Source organism: Xenopus laevis, chromosome 1S (genome assembly GCF_017654675.1).
Source record: "Xenopus laevis strain J_2021 chromosome 1S, Xenopus_laevis_v10.1, whole genome shotgun sequence".
Taxonomy (NCBI): domain Eukaryota; kingdom Metazoa; phylum Chordata; class Amphibia; order Anura; family Pipidae; genus Xenopus; species Xenopus laevis.
In genome coordinates, this window is record NC_054372.1 from 155,793,370 (window position 1) to 155,813,148 (window position 19,779).

Here is a 19,779-nt window from a genome sequence, read left to right on the forward strand (position 1 = left end):
ATTACTGTTTCCCACAAGGGACCAGTGCATAATAAGCAGCGATAAACACACGAGCAGTTTATGGTGAACAAGATGTAGCATCATCATAAAAACACACATACATTTTACATTAAGTGCAACCAGGTCACTAACAAAAAATGACTGATGAGTTGGGAACTAACAAAGTAAAAAGTTTGTACACACACACACACACATATATATATATATATAAACTTTGTTTACAGTTTTTTAGATTACAAATATAAATATACCTATGTCCAATATAATAATACGAAATAATAATTTTGGTATCATGAAAAGAGACATAAAAAGAGACAATGAAAGTCAGTAGAATTCATGGGATGCTTCCAATTATGTCACACAAATAATACCTATGTCCAATATAATAATACGTAATAATAATAATTTTGGTATCATGAAAAGAGACATAAAAAGAGACAATGAAAGTCAGTAGAATTCATGGGATGCTTCCAATTATGTCACACAAATAAATAGTTTAAGAAACAGAAATAGCCATTCTGTATAAATGATGTCAGAAAATTCTTGCAATTGCTTTTTGTGCCATCGTGGACTGCTCCAAATGCTTTACAGGACTCTCAGCACCAGGCTAAGCTTTCAAAACAAAGTATTGTTTTACAGGAATTTGATCAGCTACTTGTTAACAAAGCTCTATTAATATCCTCGGCATTAATGCAAAGCTTAGTTCACCAGTGTTACAAACAAAAACCAATGGCAGGCCCCTTGTGACTTACAATGTAACCAGTCACAACTGCTGATCACAGGAAAAAGACGCGGATTCAGCTTTGTACACCTGACATATCATATTCTTCGCTCATTCTTTAAAGAATGCAATAACCAGATCCTAGCTGTTTACAGATACATTATTAGACAAATACATTGTGTCACATTGGATTCCAGGCTTAAAATTATAAACAAAAATGAGAGCATTAAAACCAGACTGCTAATACTTTACAGGATATGTTTGCTCAATCCATGGTAAGTTATTTTTTATTATAAATGTGTTACACATAAAAAAGCAGGTGCATTTATTACTGATGCCTCATTCTCCAAAGATGAAAAACTTGCTTGCTTCTTAAAGGAACAATAATACCAAATATAATACAAATATAATGTACTGTTGTGCTGCACTGGTAAAATGGACGTGTTTGCATCAGAAACTCTACAATAGTTTATATAAACAAGCTGCTGTGTAGCCATGGGGGCAGCCATTCAAAGCTGAGAAAAAAGAAAAGGCATATGATACACAGTACATAACAGATAAGCTCTGCTGTGTACAATTCTTTAGAACAATCTGTTATCCATTGTGTATCCTGTGCTTGAATGGCTGCCTCCATGGCTACATAGAAGCTTGTATATATAAACTATAGTTGTGTTTCTGAAGCAAACACACTAGTGCAGGGCAACACTAAATTATATTGTCATTCCTTTAAAGGGGTTGTTCATCTTCAAACAACTAGTTGTTTACCGATAGATCACCATAAATAACGACTTTTTCCAATTACTTCTTAGGGTAGGACTCCATGAACGATTTTGTCGCGATCCGACGCGCTGCGACAAAAATAAGGTAAGACATAGAACTGTTGCATGGTGTCGCAGCATTGATCAGACGCAACACGACTGTCAGATGCAGACGCTGCACATGCAAACTACTCCAACTGCGCATGTGCAGAAATACCGATCTCTCAGCTTACAGAGGATGTGGAAGATGGACGCGTGGAACTTCCCGGAAAGAATCTGCGCCTAGGAGTTAGTATGGAGTATGGGGCATCTCCCCGGGGGGAGGGCTACCTGGGGTGGGGAGTACGGGTTTTTCTCCCCACAGGTTGATTTCTCCTTTAAAAAAACAGACAATTGAAGTTTGATCCTCCACCTGCCTGAACCAGCACCTGGGGCTCACCTTCTTGGCCCAAACCTGCAAGTATTGAGACAACCCACAAATCATAACACCAAACCCTGACCAAACTAATAAAGCAGCTACTGAAAAATCCCCAATAAAATATGTTTTCTGGATTTCATACTGCTACATGAAGGTAGTATGAGGGGTAGGAAAACTGAAAAGACAGCTAACCCCATCTCAAGCAATAACCAATAATAAAATCTTTTAAAAAGCACATACTGTATCTATTAAATATATTTTATATCCCTGCCCATGGTCCTGCAGCCTTAGTAATCACAACCAGCTACTGGACTTGTAGGGAGGTATTTACTAAACTCTGAATGCAAAAATTTGTGTAAGTTTTTTAGTATAAAATTCTAATTTATAGTGGAAAAAAAGACACAAATTTTTCTGTATTTATAATACCCAAGTATGGAAAAAGTCAGGATCTGAAAATCCGTCATCTCAGACCTGCCGAAGTTGCATTTAAGTCAATGGGAGTAGTCCCAAAGATATTTTGATCTGCGCTGGGTTTCGTACAATATTTAGAAGATTTTGTGGTTTTCAGGCAAAAATCTTAGTTTTCGGGTGGAAAATCTATTCATTTTTTTCCACTAATTTTCTGGGTTTTTTTCCCACAAACAAAATTTTTGGGAAAGTGTAGATAAACTAGAAAAAACCCGTATGGATTTGGTCTGAATTTTTTTCATAATATATTCAGAAAAATTCTTTGATAAATGGGCCACTTTATATATATGCACAGTGTATTGGACTGACACCACTTTTTGTGGAGGGAAGTGCACATATAATTAGTCACTTATCACTTTGCTTAAGACAGGGGGTCCCAAAGATTTTTATCCAAGAGCCACATTCAAATGTAAAAAAAGAGTTGAGGAGCAATACAAGCATGAAAAAAGTTCCGTCCGTGCTGTGATTGGCTATTTGGTAGCCTTTATGTGGACTAACAGCCTACACGAGCTCTCCTTGGCCAATACTTACTTTCTATGAAATTAAAACTTGCTTCCAAGCCAGGAATTCAAAAATAAGCACCTGCTTTGAGGCCAATGAGAGCAACATCCAAGGGGTTGGCGAGCAACATATTGCTCTCCAAACCCTTGGTTGGGGATCCCTGCTTTAAGATAAAGGTTATAAGGCTTCTACAACTCTCCTGAGCCTCCTGTCATTGGAATGAGTGCTTGTGACGGTCACCATTCTTGTCAATAACAGGAGGCAGAGAACGATACTGGGCATTGCTCTGCCAGTTAACATGTACCATTGGCCTTAGTGTCCAACATCTTCTTAACAACACTCTTGTTCACAACAGATACCAAAATAAAAAGAGCTCGTTTTAGACTTTTCAGGGCAGCATTTATTTTTATTAAAGCGGCTAAAAGGTTGTGGGACCCTAATAGGGCTGCTGGATAGCTTGCGTTTTTATTGAAATAAATTCAGTTTATCCATTAAGGAAAATGTTTACGAAAGTTTTCCAATGTTGTCAACAGGAAGTTCTATGTTTATGATGACAACAGCTTAAAAATGCAGAGTAAACATTCATCAAAATGGCATTGTAGTGGTTTCACATGCATTCCACTTTTTCCCCAGAGCAGCTCAAAATAAAATGCATGTGCAGTGTTGGCAAAGCTGGTCACCTTCCTAAAGGTTTGGGGGGGGGGGGGGCTTAAAATCATTCTAAGGTTAGGCTGAGTCCTTTCTAATTATGCCAGTTCACACATAGTGAAGAGGCAATGAATGGCAGGTCAATGAGACTGCAGTAGATTTGCCCAAATTATTTTTCAAAGTGCCCGGAGATACAACAAACAACACAAGAGAGTAAGGCAGAAAGGTATTATTCTTTTATTCCTTATAAAGTGCTGCAACATATTGTTTTGTTTTTAAGCCTTAAATACAGTGTTCTATGATAACATGGAAGCAAATATGCAGTAGCAAATGCACATGTCAACAGCCTTTAGTTGCATTTTAAATTCTGGGAGAATAGTGGTCATCAATTGTCCCACATATTTGGTATTTTGTCCACCTGTAATAATTTTTTTTTCTAAATACACACACAGACCATGCAGTGTTAGACTCTGTATGAAAGGGTTTTCCAAACAGAGGCCAATGTACCAAATGCTAATCTCCAATTGATTTTGTTATTGCTCACAGGACTGCCAAAGTGCTCTACAGATTTCTTGTATGGTGTCATTTAACTACAATTAAGCTGGCCATAGATGCAAAGATCCGATCGTACGAATCATCGTACGATCGGACTTTCCCATCTCCCGACCCGCCACTAACCATTCAGATCAAAGTCTTACCAGTCAGATTAGTTAAAGAACAGATCAGCAATGTTCTGCCCCTGACAGCAATCGTACGATATCTATGTCCAACCAAAGCTAGTGACAGTCTCCCACTGAAAATTGTACGATCGGCAATACACGCAGAGATATTATCGGCAGCCGACAGAAATTTTCTAACCTGTCCGATCGACCAAACGACCGATCTCCGCCGGACGAAAAATGTCGGGACTCTCCACACACGGTTCGAAAATCGTACGAATCCTCGATTCGTACGATCAGTCTTTGCGTCTATGGCCAGCTTTAGACTCTTGGACGATCGGACTTCCCCATCTCCCGACCTGCCACTAATCATTCCGATCAAATAAAGTAGAAAAGAACAGCCGATGTTCTGCCCCTGACAGCAATCGTATGAAAGCTATGTCCGACAAAAGCTGGTGACAGTCTCCCTCTGAAAATCGTACGTTCGGCAATACATGCAGAGAAATTATTGGCAGCCGACAGAAATCTTTTAACCTGTCCGATCGACCAAACGACCGATCTCCGTGGGACGAAAAATGACGGGACTCTCCACACACGGTCCGAAAATCGTACAAATCGAGGATTCCTACGATCGGATCTTTGCGTCCATTGCCAGCTTAAGGGGCAGGTTTATCAAAATGTAAGATTAGAGCTTGCCACAGAAAAACTCACTTTCTATTCATTCCTATAAGATTTGTAAACGTGTATTTATCCATAGAGTTCACCGTTTAATAAATACACTTCTAAAAATCCCATAGGAATGCCATAGGAGTGGCAAACTCTAATCTCACATTTAAATAAATCTGCCTCTTAATATTCTGGATATTTGTTTTATTGTATTAAAAAATTAGCACTACTATTCACGCTAAGGAATTGTAGTAAGCTTTGCATCAAGTTTCACTGTTAAACAGCTTTGATTACATATTGTACGATTATCAGGATTTACAACATATTCTTTCTGTCTACTAAATAGGCTTAACTAGGGTAAAAGCTGATCTGAGCATTTATCTTAAACACGGTAATTTACCTCATATTAGATAAGTCGAGTAAGCGTGTAATCAGAACTATATTGTGCCTAAACATAAACCTCTGCTTTCTAATTCCTATGGGCAGAGACAGACGAGAAGATTCTGGGAGATTTAAAGTCCCCATAGGCTCAAAGATTTTTCGTTGGTGAATGACCAATTTTAGTGCAATCCAACCAATCCGTCAAATTATCGTGAGGTTAGTGGGAATTGAAAGATCATGCATCTAATGATTTTTCGTCCGACATCTGTCAGAGAGTTGATCGGCCAGGTTAAAAAAAAAAATTATCGGTCCCAGTGCAATCTATGTTTGCAGGGCCACACAGGCAGCTACACTTATTTTCCTGGTTTAAACTAGACAATATCGCTTGAAATTAGGGATGCACCGAATCCACTATTTTGGATTCGGCCGCACCCCTGAATCCTTTGTGAAAGATTCTGACGAATACCGAACCGAATCCCACCCCCGATCCGGGGTGGGAAGGGGAAAAAATTTTTTACTTCCTTGTTTTGTGACGAAAAGTCACGTGATTTCCCTCCCCACCCCTAATTTGCATATGCAAATTCGGATTTGGTTCGGCCGGGCAGAAGCATTCGGACGAATCCGAATCCTGCTGAAAAATGCTGAATCCTGGCCGAATCCCGAACCAAATCCTGGATTCGGTGTATCCCTACTAGAAATGGTCTTTTTAGTTAATGGACAAATCGTACATTTAAACGATAGTTTTAAGATAATCGTGGTCTCACTATAACAAAAAGATCTTTTAAAAATCTTTACATCTATGGCCAGCTTTAGCCGCCCGGCCACAAATCGCCTCTTCTTCAGGCGACTAATCTCCCCGAACTGCCTCCTCGCCGGCTAGAATTTAAATCTAGTTTCGTCATGAGACAACTTCGGGCGACTTTGGAAAACAAAGCACTCCGAGTGCCATCACAGCACAGAACTGCCATCTTTAGAAGGCTAAAGAAGTGCAACATTTTCATGATAAGTAGGGAGAATAAAACAACTACAGGGTGATCCTTATATAAAGTAGTAAGAATATAAAATAAGAGTAGGAATCAGAAATATGGCAATGTAATTTCCAGGGAAGGTTTCTCACTGGGGGCTTAAAAAGAACAGAAAGAACTGGTAAAGGTAGGAAATAGCCATGGGAAAGTCAGTCTCCCCACAAAACATCCTCTCTGTTTACTCACAGCCTGTACAGCGAAACAACATAAAACTTTATATGGCAGGCAGTTGGACAACTGGAAGTCCAGGGGTTGGAGTCAGCGTCACAAGTTTATCCACAGCCTTTGAATGACATTATTATTGTATTATAATCTGTTGTGAACCTGTGATTTAATGATTTTGTGCACACATACATACATTTCCCTTTACAAGGCATTACATCAATAGAATTTGACAATGTAATAAGAGGGCATTTACACTGGCTATAAAAGGAGAAGGGAAGCTAACAAAACAGTATATTGCCAATAGATTAGCCACAATAGTGCAAGCTATAACACTATATTTATTCTTTATAATGCTTTTTCCATACCTGAGTAAACAGCTCTATACACTGTCCCTGTTTGTTTAGGATAGCAGCTGCCATTTTAGCTTGGCGTGACATCACTTGCCTGCCTGGGTCTCTCCCTGCTCCCTCATAGCTCTGGGCTCGAATTACAGCAGGGATGGGAGGAGGGTGGGGGAAATGAAGAGAGGAGCAAACTGAGCATGCTCAAGCCCTAGCCCTGAAAGGTTTATGCTGAAAACAGGCAGTCTGATACAGAAGCTCATGGGTACACAATAGAAGGAAAGAAATGCAGTGTTCCTTTTGACAGAGGACTCAGAGCAGCATTACTTTGAGGGTTTACTGGTGTGAGTGTATATATATGTGTATATATATATATATATATATATATATATATATATATATATATATATATATATATATATATATATATACACACACACACACACACACACACACACACACACGAAAACACCTTTCTGATAATGAATACTTAATTTTAGCCTTTCCTTCTCCTACAGAGGCAAGGGCGCTGCCAATGATAGCGGTAAGCATGCCACTGTGTCATATGTTAATGCATAGGAACATTTGGTTGAAGGATGACGGAATATTAAACATTAGAGCAGACAAGGTAAGTCATTTCTTAAACAAACCATCTGTGGATTCATAAGCATGCAATACTACCTGCTAACGCTGAGCAGAATTGATGGATGCAAACATTGTGTTTACATTTCAAATGGCAAGGCTTGAAATATATGTGAAGGTTGAGAAGAAAAACTCCAGCACCACAAGGTCCATATCTTACCACTACTTCATTTTCTATTATACAGGTATGGGATCTGTTATCCAGAATGCTCAGGAGTTGGGGTTTTCCAGATAAGGGATCTTTCTGCAATTTGGATCTTCATACCTTAAGTCTACTAAAAAATCATGTATGCATCAAATAAACCCAACAGGCTGGTTTTGCATCAAATAAGAATTGATTATATCTTCGTTTGGATCAAGTACAAGCTACTGTTTTATTACTACAGAGAAAAAGAAAATGTAAAAAAATTGAATTAATTATAATGGAGCTGGCCTTTCTGTAACTTGGAGCATTCTGTATAATGGGTTTCCGGATAATGGATCCTATACCTGTACTTCTATAATCATGTTCCATCATATCATAATTTTTGGGCTCATAGATTAAAAATGCACTTTCCTTAACAATATAAAGTTTATTCACTATGAAAAAAGCAAATATTTAGTCTGTGGTAAGTATATTTACATTTTCAGGGACAGACTGAACTGAAGTTAATAACAAATGTGAATGACAACAGAAGGCACTGCACTTTATGCTTCGCCTTCATCAAAAAAATATATTCTAGCAACAGCACAGAAATTATTGCAACCAGACTCACTCAAACCTGAACAGAAAAATAATGACCAGCAGAGCAAGTTAAACTCAGGCAATAATATTTTGTATATTGTGCAGGAAAGAGGGCCAGGAATGTCTCACCTGATAGACAAGGTGGATTATAGAGATTGGCCGTTGTGATCTAAATCCCAGTAAATTGTCTGAAAAACCTGTCATGCATGCCTATTGCATCCCAGTAACCACCCAGCAGGTGGTAATTGTAGCCAAAGGCTATGTATGATTCCAAATCACAGCAATCTGATACATACTAGAGCCATGGATATTTTTCCCACACAGCCCAAGTGTTTCAGGCCATAGGGTAGCAAAAGAATTCTACAGTTTCAACAATCTATTACTGCTTATCTTGCAAAGGTAGGGCTAGAATGAAATACATCTGTGGAACTACAAGTTGTTGTGGGGGGAACATTTCTGGGTGGCTCAGAGAGTACATTCTTCCATAAGGGCCAACAGGATAACCGCAAGCAAGATGAGAAGGATTTTTGTTGCCACCAGTCTGCAGGGATTCCACAGACTGCTTTGTATGTGATTATTATAATATAATACACAAAAGCCATGAATATCTTGTAAATGATATCCTTATAAACAGTGACTAGTGATGTCATCAGTTATAAACGGTGAGTAGTGATGTCATTTTGGTCACATGACTCACTAAAACTTGTTTATTATAATAAATGTATATATATATATATATATATATATATATATATATATATATATATATATATATATATATATATATATATATATATAAAAAGTACCCCTTTTTGGAAAATATGAGGATATTAGAAGTCACCTCGGAGTTCCATGACCTATATAAAAACAGTCGGCCTTGTGTTTTTATATGGTCATGAAACTACTTGGTAACTTATAATATCCTTATATTTTACAAGAGGGGGTACTTTTTCAATATATAAACTGGCCCCTAAACATATGGTATGAGAAATAATCGTTGAAAAACCTGAAAGTTGAACAGCACTGACCAGGGCATCAAAAGCTATACACAGAGATGGTTATGGAACCCATTTCAATTGTTTGCCAATGATAATAATGAAACAGTACTGTTGTGATTTGGGATTTTGTTAAAGTAGTTGTAGGTACACACATCAGCAATGTGGCCAGAGCCTTAATAGTTTCAGATGTATATTTCACTGCCATAAACAGTGAAAGAGCTTTGAAATGCTGAGCATTCATTCTAAAAAAATAATTCATAGCACTGTATTTGCAAGCATTATATTTACAAAACAGAGCAGGGAAACAGTAGAGGAAGTTTTTTTAGATGCCCCCATTCAGCAAAAAATGAATACAGGGCCAATAATCTGTATTGTCTTGAGAGCAACAGACCTTTCTGGTGGATGTGTGTTTGGAAAATGTGTCAAGAAGACAGAAGGCTTCCTCGGAAGGACAGGAAACCAAACGTCTTCAGAAATATTAGTGGAAAAAAGATGGAGTGTTGCTGCTTGCATGCCAGACCTTAAAAACACAGGAATCATTACATTACTAGGGGATAGTTAACTTTCTGAACACTTTCTTCAGTTTAGCAGTTTTCAGAAAATTTCAGAAAATAAAAAATAGAAAGCAATTGAAAAAATACTTTATTTCTGGCATACTATCTGAAAACACCTAAACTGAAAAAAAACTGGAAGTTGAACAAACCCTTTAACTACCAATCTTGAGTAACTCATGTTTAAAGAAAGTTTTATTTACATACTTCAAAAACATTCCTAGACTAATCTCAATGAAAGACTAAGGACAAGCTCTTAAGCTGGCCATAGACGCAACGATCCGATCGTACGAATTGTGGATTTATATGATTTTCGGACCGTGTGTGGACAGTCCCGACATTTTTCGTCCGGTGGAGATCGGTCGTTTGGTCGATCAGACAGGTTAGAAAATTTCTGTCGCCTGCCGATAATATCTCTGTGTGTATTGCTGATCGTACGATTTTCAGAGGGAGACTGTCACTAGCTTTGTCAGACATAACTATTGTACGATTGCTGTCAGGGGCAGAACATCGGCTGATCTGTTCTTTAACTACTTTATTTGATCTGACTGGTAAGACTTTGATCTGAATGGTTAGTGGCGAGTCAGGAGATCAAAAAGTCCGATCGTACGTTGATTCGTACGATCAGATCTTTGCATCTATGGCCAGCTTTAGGGTGGTGGCAAACGTGAAGATGTGGGGGAGATTAGTCGCCCAGCGACAAATGTTCTCTTCTTCGGGAAACTAATCTCCCTGAAATTCCTTCCCGCTGCAAAGAATACGAATCGCCAGCGGTTTGGCATACGAATTGCTGAAGTCGTCCATAGTTTCCTCGTGAGGCAACTTCAAAAATACAGGCCATTTGGAGAGACCAGTAGCCCAAAGTAGGGGGGAGATTTGTCGCTAGGCGACTAATCTCCCCCAAATCGTCACGTGTGCCACCACCATTAAAGGTAATGTATCCTGATGTCAAACTTTTCCTATATTATACATATTTATAAATTTTTTGGAAAGTTTGGGGATAGCAAGAACTGTAATATATAAGAAAAATGTTCCTGCTGTACTCAGTGTAGGCTAGATCTAGTCCAATAATGAACACCTGAATAGCGATTCACTAAATTGCAACATCCTGGAATTCTAGCGCTTTATCAAAAAAGGGCCTGTAAAGTAAAGAGACTTTAATCAAAAATGAATTTCCATGTTTTTTTATGGCATTGCAATTATAGATACCACCAGTTAGAATACAAAAGAAAAGATTTGATTGGTTGCTATGGGCTATCACCAGTGATATTTATTTCCACTATTTTACACAGCATGATAAATAAGCTTCTACAGGTGGCCATACATGCTACAATTACGATTTTTCCCATGACCATTGGTCATACGAAAGATCTTTTGTCCACTCTACTAATGTAAAGAGTTGAATTGTCCGATATGCCGGTAAAAACAAAAATAATTATTTAGCTCTATCTGATGATTCAGCATTATAGTTACAACGGTGACCGATCAACGAGACGACCTATATCCAATGCTTTTTACAGATATCGGCCACCTTCTCTCCCACCACACATGCACCGATTATTATATGAAAGATTTTTCGTATGATAATATCAGTGTGTCTATGGCCAAAAAAACGTCAACTTAAACATGAAATAAACCCAATAGGATTGTTAAGGATAAATTTAATCTTAGTTTGGATCAAGTACAAGGTACTGCTACAGAGAAAAAACATGTAAAATCTTGAAGTTCACCTTCCTATAATTGGGAGCTTTTTTGCACAAAGGTTTGCTGGATAATAGATCCTATCTTTTTAAGAAAGCTATGCACATACTAAGAAGATGTCAATCAAAAGAGAAATATAAGGGCCTAGCCCGAAACATGTTGTGTTCTTCACGTTCCCAATACATTTTTGTAGTCAAAGAATACTGCTGTGGATTTGTCCTGCACTTTGATTTCTCTTTTGATTGACTCTATTGGGGGATTGACGCAGGATACCCGGCAGGACAACCGCTACCAACTAAACGGTGAGCTGCAGCCCATCTATGTTCAATACTAGGAAGATGCCCTGTTTTAAATATACGGAGTAGAGGACAATCATTCCTTTGAATAACAATACTGGTGCATTTGCGCATTAGATAGTTCTAGAGTGGAAATGTTCATTGCCAATAAATGTTCATTGCCAAATTTCAGAGTGCCAATTGCCTGACACATAATTGTGCCTACATCTGCATTTAGTTGCCTTCCAAATTAATAAGGAGCAGTGCAGAGTGTTTTGTTGCCCAGGCAATTAATAACTCTGTGGGCGGGTAACAAAACAATTGGAACTTCAATTGCCCTTAGTCTATGATGCCATTGAACATAACACTCTGGGCAGGGCTCTGTTTAGAGAACAGAAAATAGATGATGGGGCACAGCACAGCTTTCAAAAAAAAAAAAATGCTGCAAAATGAAATATTTTTATAGTGTTTGTATACACCTATATAGACCTTTTTACAAGATAAGCAAATTAATACAATTTCTTAGCCTGCATTGTGTACACAAGAGCATGCATTTCAAGGCTAAAATCCTCTCAGTGTAGCTGCAGATGTAGGAGATGTGCTTTTCTGTCTCTTGTTGCAAAGCTGGACAGTAGTGATGTGCGGGCCGACCCGATACCCACAGGTCGGGCAGGTTCGGGTCGACCTCGCATTGCTCCTGGCGGGTTGAGCTCTTCTCCTGCTCTCCCCATCCGCCACCTTCAAATGTCGTCTTCCGACTTCCGGTTTTATAGTCTCGCGTCTGCTCGCCCCGCCCCTTTTGTGACGTCATCGGCAGGGCGGGTCTATAAAAGGACCCCGGAAGCGCAGGTGCGGGCTGGAGCAGGGCGGGTTAGGGTCGGCTGCGAGTCAGGAAAACCCTGACCCGCACATCACTACTGGACAGCCCTGTTGTTATGCTGGTACTGGTATCGAATAATGCCATTTTAGAGCACCAGTCAGCATTATCTACAAGAATCCAACACCAGCTGGGACCCAGACATGCAAAAACAGTAGACAAATACAGATTTAAGGATCTAGGCCAAGCGTCATGTATAGAAACAGAAGAAGTACCATGCAGTACACTAGGCAACATCAGGAAAACAAAGCAATGCATACGGTTTCCCATTGGCGGTTTACGTTATTATTATTATTACACTCAAAGATACTACCTAAGAGTGATGACCCACGGGGCACTATGTCACCCACAAGGAAATCAACCTCATTGTAGAGGGCAATGCGCCCAAAAATAACCTTTTATTGACATGACCACCAATTAGCACAGGTAAAACATTTGATATGCAGAATATCATAGGGCAAGGCAAATTTGCACAATTACCTGATATTTTTTACTTATCAGGGAAACTCAACTTGGGGGGAATTCAAACGTTCTGAATACACTGGGATACATGTGCAGAGCCACTGGCAAATCATTGCATGTTGGCTGATGGAATATTCCAGCCTGCAGGAGGAATAGCTGAATGACCCAAGGTCATATATTCATCAGGGAGTACACATTTTGGCCCATATATATAGGGAATGTATGTGGCTATCTTAAGTCTGTATACTATTCACTAGACAGCCAATTAGGGTGTGGCCTGGGGTGAAGTGCAAATTACTGTCCATACCAAATGGAATGCATTTACAGCCATATTTGCATTCCAAAACTGTGTGTGAGCCCTTTGCTGCATTTACTGATTTTTGGTCTGGATGTCATTAGAGCTTCCTTTTAGATTTATAATAAAAAGATCACCTAACGTTTTGGCAAACATAAACTAGCTCCTGTGACAGGCTATGGATATCAAATGAACTATTTGGAGAATTAATTTGCCGATAGTTATTCCAAAAGGTGTTACAGTTTCTGGAAAAAATTATTGACAGTTTTAGATCTTTTAAAAAGTCCTTAGTATTAAAACACTGGCATGTGTGTGTGTGTGTGTGTGTGTGTGTGTCTGTATTTTTTTTTTTTTTAATATACATATAAATATTTTTTTTTAATGTATACACTGCTTGTGTATGCAGCACTTACTCTTATTGACTTTGCTGGAGCCCTGCAATAATGTTTGTCAGCCTTTTTTTAATGAATGAATGCTACCTGTGAGTATGATACAGATACAGGTTTTTTCCTATTTCTTTATTAATATATTTTGGTCTCCAGTGCGGAAGCGTAATATTATTGACTAAGACAGAAAGTTCAAAGAAGGGCAACTAAGCTCGTAACGGTTATGGAAAGTCTCAGTTAGGAAAAAAGACTGGCCAAGTTGGGGTTGTTTATGCTGCAGAAGAGGCGCTTAAGGGGTGATATGATAACTATGTATAAATATATAAGGGACCATATAGTAAACTCTCTAATGCTTTATTTACCAGTGGATCCTTCCGGCTGACACAAGGACTTCTATTCTGATCAGAAGAAATGAGGTTCCGTCATAACATTCGGAAAAGGTTTTTTTACAGTGAGAACAATACATTAGATAACTTTTAGAAGGGGTAGCAAGGGAGAAAATATAGGCCCAGAACCGCAACAATCCCCTTCTTGCAAATATTATTATTAACATATATTTATATAGCGCCAACATATTTTGCGGCGCTGTAAAGTAAATGTTTTTATACAACACTAAATCACATACAACTTGCAGCATATGCAATGGGGTATTGAATTCTGCAGGTTATACTTTTAGTACAGGTATGGGATCTCTTATATAGAATGTTTGGGACCTGGGGGTTTACGGGTAACAGATCTTTCTGTAATTTGGATCTTAAGTCTACTAGAAAATCATGTGAACATTAAATAAACCGAATAGGCTGGGTTTGCTTCCAATAAGTATTAATTAAATCTTAGTTTGGATCGTGTACAATGTACTGTTTTATTATCACAGAGAAAAAGGAAATCATTTTTAAACATTTGGATTATTTGGATAAAAAGGAGTCTATAGCAGAAGGGCATTCTGTAATTTAGAGATTTCTGGATAAAGTGTTTCCAGATAACGGATTGCATACCTTACAGTAATATCTTGACTTTGTAGAATAGTGGGGTTTGGCTTTGTAGGCACTGGCATTTCAAAACCTCAGGTAAAAAAGCAAACTTTAGTTAAATCATATTCTTAGCTCTAGTTCAGATATGCAGAGTTGTTGAAACCTCTTGCTGAATTCCTTAAACTCACACAGCTTCCCTTTAAATCAAATATATTATACAGTGCATCAGTGAACAGGGCCCTGCAGTGACTTTACCTTGTCCAGTTCATCATGCAGCTCTGCCAAGCTGGGTCTCAGTAGCTTTTCACCAAGGTCAGCAGCTGTGTGCCGGTAATAGTCTATCCTTGGCACTGCATCAATTGTGTTGTGCCCAAAAGTCCGAAGGTAGTAAGTATTAGTATGTGTGTCATAATGATAGTGATGTCCAGTTCCACCAGAATGTAAGCTCCCTTCACTTAAGACAGTGTCTCCATTTTGGAAGCTGACTCCACCACTACCACCATCTGCGTTTTCTGGTGAAATACCTTCAGGAGCAGCTGGGTCCACAAAATTAACTCTAAAGCGTCCTTTTGCCTCATCACTGCCTGAACCACCTCTACACCTTTGCTTGACGCCATCTTCTTGCTGTTGCAGTTCCTGTGCAGCTGCCTCCTTAGATCCCTCAGTGACCAGATCCACTTGAAAGCGGCTTTGGCTCGGTGTAGGCCCCATGGGTCGTCCAGCCTGTGTATCATCAACTAGCAAATCCTGGCCTGATGGAGAAGCAGTCTGTGAAGGCTGCGGGTTAAGAGAACTGGATGGGGACTTTCCCTGCTCAGTTTGCCCTGAGCCCGGTTTCCCTGCTTGCTCCATGTGTTGTGGTCAGTTCTGTCACTCACAAATGTTCAAGGCAGTTGCTGGAAACGCTTGAAAATTCAAGCTCTAGGGGAAAAAAAAGCAAAATAAGTAAGGAAGCAATAACATATTGTCAAATAAAATACTCCACTTTGTCATCTAAAACAGTTCTGACTTAATACTACACCCTACTTACTCCTCTCTCCTTCTCTGACAGAGGCTGAAATAACACAGCACATCAGGAACTGCGAGTGTTGATGTGTAGACACCTCCTTCTTGGCCTGAAACATACACCTAGATCAGAGAGACCACCTCTTCATGGTGCTCAGGAATGATGAATGTGACTATTGTAAGAGGAATAGGAGGTGGGGAGAAGGCGGAGAAGAGACGCCTCTTACTTCCATTAAGGGATCAGGCATGGATGTGTCTGACACCACAAAGAGCCTGCCCTGCTCTGTGCATCCTATCACAGGAATCCTATAGGAACAGTCATGCCGTGTGCCATTTTTCATTAATGACTAATCAACGCACAGGAATTGAGGGAATGCCATACCCTTACAGAACCTAAGGGACCTGCAATAATACTGTAATGGCTTGTGAGCACAGCTACAATAATAACGAGCAGCTAAAAATATAAGCAGCGTCCTCTTGAAATCAAGAGCCAGTCTGAACCTCTCCTTGTGTGGTGACCTTGGGATATCACAGTCCTATACCCAAAATCATACCACAGCAGACCATATACACATCAGCATTTAATAATCATAAATATACATACACACACATATATAAATAATACACACAAGTTCACATTTTACCTGTTCAGATCGCATTCTAAACCACAATCGCACAGATCACTCCCCCCACCTCCCAGTCACTTTGTGCAGCAGATGAAAGGACTGAACTGTATTTTACATTTTTCAGGGGGCCAGAAAAGAATGGTGTAAAATCCAGGGAAAATGTAAAATGTGGAAATGTATTAGGCATAATATATAGGCGGGACCACAAAACAACAATGTAAAATGAGGGGAAACTTAAAATCAGGGGATGTGAAATTGAGGTTTTACTGTATATAAGTAAAGGGCAAATAAGCCACTCCTCCGCTGGAAGCGTGCAGGATGAGGATATGGCTCACCAGAACTTCCCTACCTCGTATTTGCTCACAATTATCAAGTCCCAGTGAGAAGAGAGAATAGAAAGGAATGTCGTCCCCATCCCTAATATGTCAGTGCTGCAAAAGCCCCTCTCCCTTCCCATCTGTGACCGCCCCCCCTTGCCATGTGTCTCTGCCCGGGTATCTCCTGCTGCAGCCTCTGAGCCACCTCCCTGGCACTGGCCCCGTGAGACACAAGCATGTGCTTACCTTCTGCATGAGCATCAGAGACACACTGGATCACACCCCCCCCCCCTCTCTCTCTCTCTCTCTCCCATCTCTGCTACTGGCACCGGCTACAACACCCTCTCCCATGCCTGAAGCTCGCCGTATTGCTCACAGTACTGCAGGGACGTAAAGCATACGGGCCCAGATGTTCCTTAACTATAACTCCGGATATAAGAGGATGCCGGTAGCCGTAGTTCAATTGCAGCTGAATAAGCTTAGTTGCACCGTAGACAGGCTAAATAGCTTCACACTGTACCCGGCACTCACTTTTCCAGGCCGGATGTTCGTTCCACACACACAGAGAGAGGCTTTTCTAATCAACCCGGCACCCGTCAGCGGGAAACCACGATACCACCCCGTGCAGCTGCCAGCGGATTCACCTCGCTGCTCCACAGCCTTGTCCTGATGCGCTCAGAGCCCGGGCCGTTCCGGGTTGTGATGCGGTGAAGAGGAGGAGCTCAATGCTAGTGATGCTCTCTGTTTCCTCACTTGGTTCTCGCCGGTGCGCGCTGCATTGTCCTCTCCTGCAGGTTTGGGGTGTGTGAGTAGGCGCATGCGTTGTGGGAACTCCCTTAGCGCCCGGGCTATCTCACCAACAAGGGGGAACCATTGAAGAGCTGTGGGGACTGTGACTTCAAGGAGGAGAGAGCGCGATCTTTAAATTCCTGTCTCACGCACTGTACGACGCACACACTTGTACACCCCCCTCTTATTGTTTGGTATCAACCATAAACTTCCATCTTTTCAGGACTAGGACCGTGGGGGATTATGGGATTTATTGCTGTACAGTACAACTGTCTGATGCCATGCTGTGTAGCCACGTGTATAAAGCTGCTGTTTGTAAATATCCCACTTTATATAACAAATATCTATTGTGACTCAGTATGAGCAGGAGTGGAGTGGATGGGAATTGCAGCTGTACTGAGTTGCCACTTGTCTGGGGGTCCTACTGCTAAACTTGGAGGCTGGCAATTTGGTTTGCCACTTGTTCAGTTTGACCCGAACAGTTTGGTTTTACTAAGCCCTGGTCGGGTCTCCATTTTCTGTTTTGTTTTGAGACTTGTGAAACCCGAACAATAATCTGGCCAATAAAGGAAAAACATTAAAATACTGAGATACTCACCTCAGCATGACTTAGTTATTGTCAAGTGCAGTTCATTTCTTTTTATTACAGAAATAAAAAAGCAAAGCAATCAAAAATATATTTTTTTTTTTTAAATTGCCGTATTTCAAAGCTGTTCTGGATAACCCATTTCTGTATAATAGATCCCATACCTGTAATTAAAGGTTTGGGCTTACTCGTAGATACAGTAGGGCTAGGGTTGCCATCCATGTGGTTCTCAGTTTTGCAAAGGGATGTCCGTTCAAAACTTCTGAGGAAACACAACAGAAAACCAGCTAGTTGTGTTTGAAGCTGGCCATAGACGCAAAGATCCGATCGTACGAATCCTCGAGGATTCACAGTGCACACAAACAAACCATACATGTTAGGTCACATGAGCCAATTAACAGACAGAGTTACGTCTTTTGCTTCAACACTACTTCCTGTTACAGTTAGAGTTTCAGTATTTCTGGTCAGGTGATCTCTGAGGCAGCACACAGACCATCATGAAATGGGGGTTCAAGGCAAGGGATGTAAAATATTTACTTAATTATATATACCATTCTTAATGCAATGATTAGTTGGCACATAAAATGCCAGTAAAGAGATAGTCTTACCAATCAATAAAGAGATAGTCTTACCACATTTATTATTTATTTGACCATTTAAAGGGCACCTGTTGGCTGAAAATGTTTTCCCCCACAGTCGAGCTGATAGAGCCTGCACCCTGCCAGCACTAGCTCACCTGCACCGGGAGGGAGCTCCCAGTTCAAGCGGCCACGTTGGATTAAACGCAAGCACATAATGAGCAAATGCTAATGCTGCAACTTGCCCATACACGTGTGTGACGGCAGAAGCTCATTATTTGTATACACTGTGCACGACATAGCCGCAGGGGGCTTTTTTTTTTTTTTTAAACAACTTTTACCCCCAACTGGAGTGTGGACTCTATTAACCCGCACCTTTGGAGGGTAAAAATATTTCTGGCCAACAGGTGCCCTTTAAAGTTACAACAAATTGACTGATATAATAATGCACTTAAAAGTTAAATAAATGGGAACTTCCCCTTTACCAAGAGTCACAGAATTGTTAGAAAGCAGACGTTTGTGTCTTGTGCTCGTAATTACAATAATTTTTGTGCCATGACGATAAAAGGAGTTAATGAGTGCTGTATAAACAAACCTCTACAAAACGTCACTCATAACAAAAGAAAGTTTAAAAAGTGAAAGAATATTCTGTTTAGTGCAAGAAATAAATAAAAAAAAATGTAATCAAAACAGTGGGCTATAAGTGTACACAAATCCTATTCCTTTAACTCATATTGGAAAAAAAGAGGGCATGGTCATTGTTCCAAAACAAATGATTTAAGAGCCAAATTACTGTTTTTAAACAGGAAAATCAGCTTTTCTAGTTTAGTAGTGCACAATTGCTCTCTCTTCTGTAACGATGCAGGAAAAGGTGACTCCTGATCTGCATTGAAGAGGGTACATTGCCCCTAGGTTTGTTTCAGTTATCACGGATGTCCAGTAGGCATTGAATGAATGTATTTCATTTTCATTTCATTTCGTTTTATCATAGGATTTATCATAGGATATGACTGACACATGCACAATAGAGTGAAATGGCAAACTTTACCTCTACTGTGCATGTGTCAGCCCCAGGATTTTAAAGAAAGTAGAAGGAGAGGATCACTCCCTGGTGCTCGCATAGAAGAACCCTGGGCCTGTGTAGTTTTCTGCTAACAGGAGCACCAACCCAGGGTAACAGTTAAGTGAATACAATCACTGGGGGGGGTGCCTGCCATTTGGTACCCCCAGTGATTTACACATTTA

At 40.0% G+C, this 19,779-nt stretch overlaps 1 protein-coding gene across 5 annotated transcripts in view; it reads right to left on the reverse strand.

Moving 5' to 3' along the window:
- slc12a2.S (solute carrier family 12 member 2 S homeolog) overlaps positions 1 to 17,606 on the reverse strand; it is a 59,157-nt gene extending 41,551 nt beyond the window's left edge. Inside the window, exons 1-2 of one of the 5 annotated variants that reach the window (XM_018244271.2) lie at positions 17,113 to 17,606; positions 14,889 to 15,554 (exon numbers count right to left, since the gene is read on the reverse strand). In XM_018244271.2, coding sequence (XP_018099760.1) covers positions 14,889 to 15,485 — 597 coding nt within the window. In that variant the 5' untranslated portion in view covers positions 15,486 to 15,554; positions 17,113 to 17,606. Of the gene's footprint in view, positions 1 to 14,888; positions 15,555 to 15,663; positions 15,822 to 16,827; positions 16,846 to 17,112 lie in introns of those variants that run through there. The other 4 variants (XM_041580415.1, XM_041580413.1, XM_041580416.1 and 1 more) reach the window with 4 other exon arrangements.
- Between the last annotated feature and the right edge of the window lie 2,173 nt (positions 17,607 to 19,779).